The 12,926-nt window shown below is 37.1% G+C and overlaps 1 protein-coding gene across 1 annotated transcript; it reads right to left on the reverse strand.

The window, feature by feature from the left end:
• Positions 1–8,409: 8,409 nt before the first annotated feature.
• LOC113782391 (uncharacterized protein K02A2.6-like) lies at positions 8,410–9,006 on the reverse strand. The gene has a single exon (XM_027328284.1). The coding sequence runs from the start codon at positions 9,004–9,006 to the stop codon at positions 8,410–8,412; it is 597 nt and encodes a 198-aa protein (XP_027184085.1).
• Between the last annotated feature and the right edge of the window lie 3,920 nt (positions 9,007–12,926).

The following is a 12,926-nucleotide window of genomic DNA, read 5'->3' on the forward strand; positions in this document are numbered from 1 at the left end:
CAGATACAGATAGCAGATTCAGATACGCGTTCAAAATTGGCATATGAACAGACAAGAGAACGAGTGTGATAAAGTACACCCTCGCCTCCCTTTTATCAAAACAGTATTTGGCTCCAACAGTCATAAATCAAGTATTTCAGATATTCAGATATTTCACATAACGGGTAGCAGGTAGTGGAACACTCACCGGGGTCAGTACAGATACCTCCCAAAAGAGAGCTTTAATCACCAAGAAACCCTAAAATAATCCAAGGAAAACAATTGAAGGTTCCACTTTCAAAATTCAAGTATATGTGAGGCTCGACTACCAGTCGTATGCCTCGCCAAATAATTACAAAAGCAAGGGTGCAAAACATGATTTTTGGAAACGAAAAGGTAACATGAAGACCTAGGCTCAAACAACCCAAAAGCCCTTCGCTCAAATCACAAGTAAATCCAACTAGCCTTCAAGTAAAATTTCGGCAGCATATCCCTTGTGTTTACCTATTTTCCAGCCATCATGGCTTCATTATTTCCTCAAATCAGTCCCAACATCTCGTACAAAAATAATCTCATTCCCAAAAGCCGTTCACTAGGCTTAATGGCATTCAAGTACAAAATTTAGCTAGGAAATGACCGGATATGAAAGTCAAGCCCTAAACTATTCAAATAAACACAATAAGACTCGATTACAAGTCACAAACCAATGCCAAATACTACCAAAATAGGGTTCCATAAGCATACATAGGCATTAGAGGAAACCAGAAAATCCGGAAATGGCATTAGCTTTAGCCCTGAATAAAATAGTTTTTGACCTCATTTTGCGGTAATGGAACCAAAGGCACTACAATTATCGGATGAAGGTCCAAGACCCACCGTTTTGAAGCTAAGAGATAGGGATACAATATTGCAGAAGGTCACTCAACCCAGTTTCGAGTGTAACCAGGTCAAAAATGCAATCTACTATACCAGAACCGCAACAACAGATTCACAGAACGTATTCTAGTGCAAACATCATAAAACAGCCTACATAAGTCCAAATCCAGAAATTCCAAAGCCATCTGAAATCTAAGAAACAGGGTTACATTTCATCAGAAGGCCTCAACAACCAATTCGGAAGCATTCCTAACCAAAATAACCAATTACAGAAGCAATTCCCAAATTCAGGTAAAACCAGGACAGCAAGGGTAATTTCGACTTTTCTCAAGTTACGCTACTCCGATTGACCTGAAATTTTGCAGGAACCTCTAAAATATTATTCCCTACAACTTTTATGTTTTAACCCAAGGTCAATTCACCCTCTAACTATGAGCTATAAAATCGGGCAGAATGTAATTCATTAGAACCCTAACTTTTCAATTTTCTTCCAAAACAGAAATTGCTTGCAATTATCCACTTTTTCCACCTCCTATATCCCTTACATACCATTTCCAATCATCATACATAGCCACACAATCATATTCATATTAAAACAGAAAAATCCCCAATAATTACAAAACTTCATCAATTCAACCAAAAATCACAATATAATCCATAAAGTTGCATCTTATACCACCACTAAGCATAAATTAAGCATCATTAGAGGGAGGAGAGTGGTTCTTCATAACTCACCTTAGAAACAAGAGAGAGAGAGCAACAAGTCCTCTTAGCTTTCCAAACAACTCCACCAAACCCCACACAAACACTCACTTAAGGTTTTCTATGGAACAAAAGTAAGATTAAGTGGTTGTTTTGATGATTTGGAGCAAGATGGAATCAAGAACTTGGAGAGTTTCCTTCTTTCTTCTTGAGAGAGAGGGCCGGCCAAGATGAAGAGAAAAATGGTGATTTTTTGGTGATTTTTGGGATTTATTTGGTCAATTGGACAAAAGGTGAATAGTGGTCTTACTTAAGACCAAATCCCATGGTGACACTTGTCACCTTCATTAATGCTTGCCTAACTTTTGTCTCTCTTATACCAATCCACTTAGCATCCTCTACTTATCTCTTAACACCCGGTAAATTAAATCCAGCATCCAAAACTTAACCTAGTTGGCCGAATTTTTCCGAACTTTTCGCACTAGTGGGTCCCACGTCCGGTATACGCTCTTAATTTCTCAAAACCTAACCGATACTAGAAAACTCATCTAAAAACTCTATTTACTCATAAAAATTATCTAGAAAATTTTTCGGATACAGAAAGTGCAGAAAACAAGCCATTGAATATAATAAAACCCTAAAATGGAAAAATTACGGGCTCTCACAACAAGTACAAGTCAAGCTAGGGAAAAGTCCGGAAATGAAAGTTAAGCTCAAAACCAGAAAAATAGTTTTTGACATCATTTTACGGTTTTGGCACCAATGGCACTACGATTATCGGATGGAGGTGCAAGATACACCGTTTTGAAGCTAAGAGATAAGGCTACAATGTTACAGAAGGTCACTCAACCCAGTTTCGAGTGTAACCAGGTCAAAAATGCAATCTACTACACCAGAACCGCAAAAACAGATTCACAAATCGCATTCTGGTGTAAACATCATAAAACAGCCTACCTAAGTCCAAATCCAGAAATTCCAAAGCCATCTGAAAGCTAAGAAACAGGGATACATTTCATCAGAAGACCTCAACAACCAATTCCGAAGCATTCCCAACCAAAATAACCCATTACAGAAGCAATTCTCAAATTCGGGTAGAACCAGGGCAGCAAGGGTAATTCCGTCTTTTCTCAAGCTACGCTGCTCCGATTGACCTGCAATTTTGTAGGCACCTCTAGAATATCATTCCCTACAACTTTCATGTTTTAACCCAAGGCCAATTTGGCCTCTAACTATGAGCTACAAAACCGGGCAGAATGTAAATCCAAGAAACCCTAATTTTCCAGATTTCTTCCAAAACAGATATTGCTTGCAATTTACCACTTTTTCCACCTTCTAGCTTCCTTAAATATCATTTCCAATCATCATACATAACCACATAATCATATCCATATGAAAACAGAAAAAGCACCAATAATTATAAAATTTCACCAATTCAACCAAAATCAAGATGTAATCCATAAAAGTGCATCTTATACCACCACCAATCATGAATTGAACATCATTAGAAGAAGGAGAGGGGTCCTTCACAACTCACCTTAGCAATACAAGAGATAGAGCAACTAGTCACCTTAGCTTTCCAAACAACTCCACAAAACACCTCAAGACCACTTAGCAAAGAGATTTTATGGAATGATTTGGAGTTTTATTGGTTGGATTTGAAGATTGAGCAAGAAATAGAAGGAAGAAATTGATAGCTTTTCTTTCTTTTGCTCTCCAATAAATTCGGCCAAGAGAGGAGAAATAAGAGGATGTTTTGGCCAATTTTTGGTATTTATTTGGTAAAGGTAAAGGTAAAGTTAAATGGTCAAAGTCAAGAGTGAATTAGATGGTGACACTTGTCACCTCATTTAATACATGGTTATCCTTTTGTCTCTCCACTCTCATCCATAACAACCTCTAATTATCTCTTAGCACCTGGTAAAATAAATCCGGTATCCAAAACTTAACCTAACTGGCCGAATTTTACCGAACTTTCCGCACTAGTGGGTCCCACGTCCGATATATGTTCTTAATTTCTCAAAAACTAACTGATACTAGAAAAATCATCTAAAAACTATATTTACTCAATAAAATTATCTGGGGAATTTTCTAATAAAGAAAATGTCGAAAAGGCGGGCGAACAATACAATAAACCCTAGAAACTTAGAAAATTTTCGGGTTCTCGCACTCATTCTTTCGGGCGTCACAATTTTCATTAAAAAAAAAAACCCAAGTGTAAAACAATCCTAGAGCCCAGACGAAAGCCCCCGAAAAAAAAACTTTAACCCAAATAAAAATCAAGAAACAAATCCTCCAAAAAATAAAAACCAGCCCAACATTTCTTTTCTTTTTCTTCTTCTTCCTCTTCTTTCCTTCTTTCTCCCTGGTGAAGCTGAAGCATCCTTAGCCAGCGGCCATGGCAATCGCCAGTGGCGCCGTCGCCACCAATCGCCGGCAACCTCTTCAGTCATGAAAAATCACCAAACTACACACTTCAACTCGATTTTTTGTGTAGAATCCATTTTTGAACTTAGTTTTTACAAAAAATAAACCGAAAGTGGCAAAATGGCCAAAAAAAGTCTAGTTTTCATTTTTTCTAAGTCACTATAATTATCGCTAAATTTCATAAAATTTATACCAATACACTCCTTATGAATTCTATAGTGCAACTATAACCTTAGTTTGGCAAAAACAACAACAACAAAATGATACATTAAATCAAAATAGCCCAAAAATGAAGAAAAACATTTCAATGCTTTTAAGGCTCAAAAACTCCCAAATTTTGGATAACCAAAAATTTTCAGACCTTGTGCTAGCTATAATCATCTGTTTTGATGAAAAATATGCACAAAAGATTCACCAATTTGATTCATTTTTCGTTTTGGCATTTCTACAAACACTTAATATGCATTCACAAAAATCATCCTTCTTTCCTTAATCTAGTCTATGGCTTGTCCCAAATCTTCCACAACATAACAATAACAACAAAACCAGCGAAAGAGAGAGACACACAAGCAGCAAAACATGCATTTAATCTAATTAATTAAGAAAAAGGAAAAGCTGGAAAAAAATTAAAAAAAAACCTCAATGAAGGTTGTAGTCCCTTGGCCAAAGTTTTGATGAAATTCCAAGCTTCAATTGTCCAAACAGTTGCTGCCCTCTTTTTTTTTATGTTGTGTGTGAGTGTGTTGGAAGAAAAGAGAGGGAGCCGAGTGTGAGTTGGGGAGTTTTTTTTTTTTTTTTGTGTTTGTGTAGTGGAAGGGAGATGGCCGAGAGTCCGTGAGGAGTTTCAGTGGTTTGGTTCTTGTGAGGAACAGAAAACGAGGGAGCCGAGAGAGTGAATTGAGGGAGTGTTTTGTGTGTGGAGTTGTATTGGAAATTTTTGGGAGAGAGGAGTGCCGAGGGAGAGATGGAGATTGAGGGAAAGTGGAGAGTTTTTTTTTCTATTGTTTTTTGAAGAAAAAAAGAAGAAAGGCCGAGAGTGGATCCAAAAGAATTAGGTAGAGTTTTGGTTATTAAAATGATATTTTTCTTACCAAATAAAAAGAAAGATGCCTGGAACATTGAGTGCAAAAATGGATCGATAGTGTATTTGGTGAAAGAGAAATAATTAGAGGGAGATTTTTATCTTCTCTTTTTCTTTTTTCTTTTTTTTTCTTTTTTTTTCTTTATTTTCTTTCTATTCAATTTTCTTTTTCTTAAAACAAACCTACAAAATGAGAAAATACACATTAAAATGGAAGAAAATAAACAACTCATTAAATAGATAAAAATCAAGAAAATATTAAAATTGACAAAATTTTGGTGTCTACAGTTTACCCCTCTTTGTCTAGAGTTTGGAAGAAATTCAAGACAAAAACATAGACACTAAAATGCTCACCTGTTTCTTCTAACTGCACCTGAGCTAAATTAGACAAGCCAACACTTGGCTAAAATATTGAACAAAAGTTGCAATGAAATTACAAAAAATGTGACCGAACTCATGTAGAGTTGCCTAATCCCATCATGGAAATTAGGTCAAACGTAGTTCGAATACAAGTAAATCACAATGAAACAAGTGCATTGACCATCTGCGATTTTTGTAGAGTCGAAGAAGTTTGAACTCTCAGAACTTCTAAATATGAAATATAAAATGAATGAGAAAGCACAAATGTTAAACAAAGCAGTCAAGAAAAGTAAGTTGTCACAATAGGAAAAAAATGCGGGGAGGGACGCGGTTTCGTTCCAAGAAGGGAGATAGAAGGGTGCACGGCGGACGCAGAGACTCGCCAATAGGGAATTAAATTTGATCTGCCAAGAAGGGAGATAGGAGGGTGCGCGGCGGACACTGAAACTCACCAACAAGAAATTAAATTTAATCTGTCAAGAAGGAAAATAGAAGGGTATGCGGTTGACGCTGAGGCTCGCTAATAGAAAATTAAATTTGATTGTCAAGAAGGGGAGTAGAAGGATGCGCGGTAGACGCTGAGACTCGCCAATAGGAAATTAAATATGATTGTCAAGAAGGAAGGTAGAAGGGTGCGTGACGGATGCTGCGACTCGCCAACAGGAAATTCAATGTGATTGTCAAGAAGGGAGGTAGAGGGGTGCGTGGCGGACGCTGAAACTCGCCAACAGGAAATTAAATGTGATTTGTCAAAAAGAGGGGTAGAAGAATGCGCGGTGGACGCTGAGACTCACCAATAGGAAATTAAATTTGATTGTCAAGAAGGGGAATAGAAGGGTGCGCGGCAGACGTTGAGACTTACCAACAGTAAATTAAATGTGATTTGTCAAGAAGGGTGGTAGAAGGGTGCGCGGCAGATGCAGAGACTCGCCAACAGGAAATTCAATTTAATTTTCAAGAAGGGAGGTAGAGGGGCACGTAGCAGACGCTGAGACTCACCAACAAAAAATTAAATTTAATTGTCAAGAAAGGGGATAGAAGGGTGCACAGTAGACACTGAAACTCACCAACAGTAAATTAAATGTGATTTGTCAAGAAGGGTGGCAGAAGGATGTGCGGCGGACGCTGAAACTCACTAACAGGAAATTAAATTTGATTGTCAAGAAAGGGAATAGAAAGGTGCGCGGCGGACGCAGAGACTTGCCAACAGAAAATCAAATATGATTGTTCAAAAATTTAGACTGTTTAGTGGAACTGAATCCAAACCCAAATGCCTAACAAGAAAATGAGAATATGTTTGAAACCTAGATAATTTGTGGGATTAAACTCGAGCCTAAATATCTAACAAAAGAAATGGAAAAACAAGTTCTATACTATCAAACTGGAAGACTAAGATGCATGTTGCTCAAACATAATAAACATAAAATGCATACAACGACAAACTTATTCAGTGGATTTGCAATTTTTTGATTTTTCAAACTCTAGAAGAAGAAGAAATGAAAGAAACACTTTTTTTAAAAAAAAAAAATCAAAAGTGATGAGTTTTGAAACTTGAAAAATACCAGTGACAACTTTCCCTTCAAGGGATTTGAGAGACATATACTTATGTTACTATCCTCTCGATTTTCAAAGACTTTTTCTTTTTTTTTTCTTACAAAGCCAATTTGGAATGCATTGCCGAAATTGGAGCTCACTTCTTTTAATATGTGTCCCAGTGTAAATCATGCTTAACAAGGGCCACATTTTTCATGCTTTCGAGAAGGCAGAAAGAGTCATCACATAATCTTACCTGCAAAAGAGAGGAAACAATTGTGATGAAAACTTTACCACTACCGTGTAATTCCTTTGCCATGAGAAACATGTAGACATGATCTTTCAATGTCAAAAACTGCCCTCCAAGAATTGTGCGGCAACTTGTCTTGAATCTTCTCAATTTTCTAGCATCAGTCAGCCATACTTCACTTTGTATCACAGATCAACTTTTTCTAATGACCAGATTTGAATGAATGGCCTTTGAAAAAGAAAGATGTCACATTTTATCCCTTTTGATGTCGTCCATATTTCAAGTTTCGGCATCTTGTTTTTCGTTCATGGTTCTCTTGTGCTCCAAAATCTTACCTTGATGATTTTAGCTTTTCGGATTTTCACTAAGGTCACCCCCTTTTTCTTTTCCTTTTTTTTCTTTTTGTTTCTTTTTTCTTTTTGTTTCTTTTTTTTTTCACTTTTTTCTTGCTTTTTCCTTTCTTCTCTTTTTTTTTCAGGTACCCTTTCGAGTTTTCACCTTGAAATAGGGATAAGATCATGGAACGAAATAAACAAATTTAACTCCAATTGTATTAATCCAGTCATGTTCTTCGACAATTAATGGCATCAGCGAGACTGTTTTTCTTGGCAAGTTTCAGAAAAAATGTATTTGCCTTAAGGGAGAGGTTGATAATGTTTTGCCTTTTGTAATGAGCTGCGATGGGGTGTAAAGAAAAGGTTAAGGGTTGAAAATTCATCATGAAATAGGTTGAATATAATCCTGAGATCGCAATCTTTCAAAATTTGCCCCAATATAGACCTAATAAGAACTAAAAATTTGCCCCAATTTAATTCTAATTGGGTTTTTCTTTTTTTCTCTTCTTTTTTTTCATGTCTTTTTTCTTGCTCCTTTTTTTCTCTCTTTTTTTTTGAAAAAAAAACAAAGAAATAAAATTGCCCCAATGTGGGGTTTGCGATCTTAAGGGACTGCCAAGCAAAAAAGGATAAGTTATTCTGAAAAGTCAAAAGGGAAAAACTAAGGATAAGATATCGAAATGGAAAAAGGAAAGAAAGTCTGCCTTAAACCCGTCTCTTGCAGTAATTTTAAAGAAAATTTTTTATAATCAAATGAAAAACTTTTTGCACCTGTGTGCATTGATTGGTTGAGAAAAAACTTGTCCGTCCATTTTCATAAGGATAAACGCTCCCTCGGGTAGCACCTTTTTAACAGTGAATGGTCCTTGTCAATTTGGAGCAAACTTTCCTTTAGCCTCCTCTTGCATTGGAAGAATCCGTTTTAAGACTTTATCTCCGACTTCAAACAAACGAGACTTAACTTTTTTGTTGTAAGCACGAGCCGTTCTTTGCTGATAACATTGTCCATGACAGACGGCATTCAACATTTTTTCATCAATTAGAGACAACCGCTCATGGCATTCTTTGATCCATTCAGTTTCTTCTATTTGAGCTTCCATTAGAATGCGTAAGGAAGGAATTTTAACTTCTGCAGGCAATACTGCTTCCATTCCATACATAAGAGAGTAAGGAGTTGCTCCAATAGAAGTCATGATCGTAGTTTTGTATGCCATCAATGCATAAGACGGTTTCTCATGCCAATCCCGTTGTGGTTCAGTCATCTTAAGAATGATTTTCTTATTTGTGGCTTCCACCGCTCCATTCATCTGAGGTCTATAAATAGTGGAATTTCTATGCCTGACCTTAAACTGTTCACATAATCCATCCACCATGTCATTATTGAGATTCTTTGCATTATCAGTGATTAGTGTTTTCAGTACCCCAAAATGACAAATGATATTATTTCTCAAAAAATTTGACACCATTTCTTAGTCACATGCTTATAGGATGTGGCCATCGAATTCCAAAATGATGACATCCAAAGGGTCAAAGGATTTTATTTGTGGCCATCTGAAAATAGAATAAAACATACATAATAAATAAATAGGAAATAATTTTAAAATGCAAGAGAAGTCCTCAATTCCATTGAGTTCAAAGTTCATCAAAACTTCACAAAATGACAAATATACAGATATGATTGCTATTTAAAGATATATTTAGCCCAAACCTTGATTTCTATTTCAGCAATTTCCTTGAATGAGACAAGTTATATTAATTGAAACGAAGATAAAGGTCCAAAAAATAAAAGAAATTTCTTTTTAACAAAAGATCCAGACTATAGTCCTAATTGGATATGAATCTATACCAAAAAATAATCCCCTAAAATTTATCGAAATTCCCTTCGAGAGGGAAGATAATCAGCAATCAAATTTTGAAGGACTCCTTCGAAAATTGGCAGAATCCTTCGATGACCCTTTTTTGCAAGTAGTCCCAATGGACAATTGAGATAAATCTATTTCAATCTCTTCAAGAATATTCTCCTTCTCTGATATGATTACCTCTTTTTCAAGCACAAGAGATTTTGACTTTTCCTCAAAAATATCATCTATATTTTTAATCATGGATTCTCCAGCAGACAGCAGCTTTCTCATTCTCACATGATCAGCTTCTATTATGCCAAATAGCTCAATTTCATCTATGATGAACTGTGTGGGGTTGACAAAATCTTCATCAACAATGATAGTCCCTACAGTGCTCCCATGTTCAGGTAAAGGATTTTTATTGACATCCGGTCCTTATTCTCCTTTTGTCTTAAGGATGATGTCTCTAGCGTCAATCATATCTTGAATTTTGTGCTTTAGGACCCAACAGTTGGCAATTGTGTTGCCTGGACTTTCGGAATGATAAACGCAAATAACTTGTGGATCATAGCCAGTAGGAACGCCTTTGGAGTAGATTTTGGGGGGGTACAATACCTATCTTACCTGCTGCTTTAAGTTGCTCATACAATTGATCAATAGGTTGGTCCAAATCTGTGAAAGTTCGGAATGGCTTTTGGGTTTGATTAGTATTGGATTGGAATGGATTTTGAATGGGAATGTTGTTTTGCAAGGTTGGTCTGGGACGATAAATAGGACGAGAGTGATTTCGAAAGGTAAGTTATGAGGTTGGAGGTAACGGTGGGGGTATTCAAGTGACTTGGTCGGGAATGATGAAATTGGGAAGTAGTGTGATAAATCGGTTGAAGGTTAGAGTAATGTGGGTAAGGGACAGCATGGATAGGATGATTTTGAACTCTGGGTCTGAAGGACGGGTCTTGATCCCATATAAAAGCAGTTTCTCCTTTTTTCTTGTTGAACAGGGGTTTTTTCCCATTGTTGCTTTGATTCTGTAGGGCCTCCAACTGCAACTTCAATGCTGAAACATTAACAATCTTCCCTGCCTTGACAAATTCATCATACTTCTCTAACTTATTAATGATAGTAGCAAACGAACTTCCAGTCATTCGAAAAAGCTCTTCAAAGTAGGGTGGGTTATGAGCCTTGATGAAAGTTCGAACGATCTCCTCCTCAGTCATAAGAGGCTTCACTTTGGCAGCTAACTTTCTCCACCGCTTTGCATAGGTCTTGTGATCTTTCGATGGCTTTTTTTGGTACCCTCCAGTGTTGTTCATGTCGGTGCCAACTTAGTTAAATTCATATTGCTTTACAAAAGCTGTTGACAGATCCAACCGGGTCTTGACCTCGCCAGACTTCAAATTTGAGTACCAATCTAAAGCATCTCTCTCCAAACTTTTCGAAAATAGATGCATAGGTAAATTTTTATCATCCACGGGTTTATCTAACTTGTTGGCAAATATTTTCAAATGTGTTTTAGGATTTTCAGTTCCTTCATACTTACTAAATTTAGGAGTTTTGAATCCCAACGGCAGCTGAATATCTGGAAAAAGACACAATTCATCGTAGTCCAACCCACCATGCCTGCTCAATCCTTGATTCTTTTTCATAAATTCATTGAATCAATTCAACCTTCTCAACAGGTCTTTGTCAATAGGTGCGAGTTGTTCCTCCATCACTGCCTTCTCTTGAGAGGCAATATCAAACACAAAAGGCTCTGTAATGTGGTGGTGGGATCCCTGAGGGTTGGGGGAATGTTCAGATTGATTTGTGGATGGGTTTGAGGGATTTGACTAGTGGTTGGGTTTATCAATGCGTAATTCAGATGCACCTAGGAAAGGTCTGGATTCAGTCGGGTAAAGGTATTTTCAAGAGGATTAGTGAAAGGTGGAAGAAAGTCATTTGGATATTGGATGTGTGGGGTGGTTGATAGTCTTGTGCAGGTGGGTGTGTGATGCCCCCACTTCTTCCTAAGGCGAACCAAAGGGTATCGGCGGGACGCCTGCCCAGCTCTCATCAGGAGTCAGTACAATTCCAGTTCAAACTTAAAATACAATACTAACGATGAAATCAGAATAAAGACATGAAGTCATTTCCATACATAAATATTCAATCTTACATCACCAGTTCAAGATACATCCCCTTTCCAAAATATACAACTTCCCAAAAGGATGTCTAGACAAAAATACATTCCAAAATTCAAGTCCAAAGAGCCATCAAGTAGGCTTTTCCATAACTCCTTCCATTTCGGTTCTTGTTAAGGAAAACAAATCTAATGGGGTGAGCGGATGCTCTTGAGGCCAAGAAACACACATGCAGACACGTAGTTCAAGTAACAATCACGATTACACAGTAGATATACAGTACAATTCAATTAATTGACATTCCAAGAAGGAAAAGTAAATAGAAACAATTCAAAGATATTGAAGCTCTCAGGAACTAAGTTCCACTTGTTTCGCCAAACCTCGATCAAATACCTTCCCACGATAACACTCCGTCAACCGGGTCGGCATTTTAAGTCCGTAGAACTCTACTTACTTCACAGTTCCGTCCACCATACACCGTACCGGGCCCGAACTTCTATAAAAGGCACTACTACGCGAGTGGGTCAAGCAAGATCTCTCAATAGATCAAGTTTACAGTTATCTCATGGTTCACCAAGCTCCTCGACCAAGCCCTTGCTGGCTTGAGTCGCAAGGTCGACCAAGCCCTTGCTAGCTTGAGTCACAAGGTCGACCAATTGAGATTTAGGCGTCCCCACAGTTCAGTTATAAGTCGAGGAGATTCACTCCAACGACATCCAGTCATCCAAATACAATTCAGTTCAGTTATACAGTTCAGTTAAAAGAGAACGAGTGTGATAAAGTATACACTCGACTCAACAGTTATCAATTATTCAGTCCATAAAAAGCAATTCACAGAATTGCAACAAAACATGCACTTGACACTCACCAATCAAAAATAAGGGAGTAGTGCTCAATCAAGTGTTTAGACATCCGCTGTGAGGTCCCTTTGAGTGCTTGAGCAAATCATAATTGGCTATCACACATTATCGCTTATAAATCCCTTGTTAACAAGGAAGATTGTATACTTGTACAATCTAAGAAAATATCATGAAAGAGAGCCTTAATTACTCGTAAATCGAGACTCAAAAGTGGGGTTTAATAATACAAGGAAAATTGATTTTTCTTTTTGAAATCAAGTGTAAAACAGTCAATCAATATCGAAGGTAGTGAAGAGTTTCTAAATCTCTTTTCCCGACAAGTTGGAAAAATTCAGTTTTAAGTGTCAACTTTGAAAAATCATATCTTGTACTCAATAGGTCCAAAATTGGAAAACTTTATACCGTTGGAAACTAGTTTCAAAGTACTAAAAGTTCTTAGAAGACACTTTTCAAAGATTCTAAATGGAAGACATTCAAATTTCAGCTCAAAGTGGCTGATTTGAATCTATAAGACAGTTTCAGTCTTAGTTTTCGGCAACTTTGGAAATTCGGCAAAATTCACAGA

Source organism: Coffea eugenioides, chromosome 9 (assembly GCF_003713205.1).
Source record: "Coffea eugenioides isolate CCC68of chromosome 9, Ceug_1.0, whole genome shotgun sequence".
NCBI classification, from domain to species: Eukaryota; Viridiplantae; Streptophyta; class Magnoliopsida; order Gentianales; family Rubiaceae; genus Coffea; species Coffea eugenioides.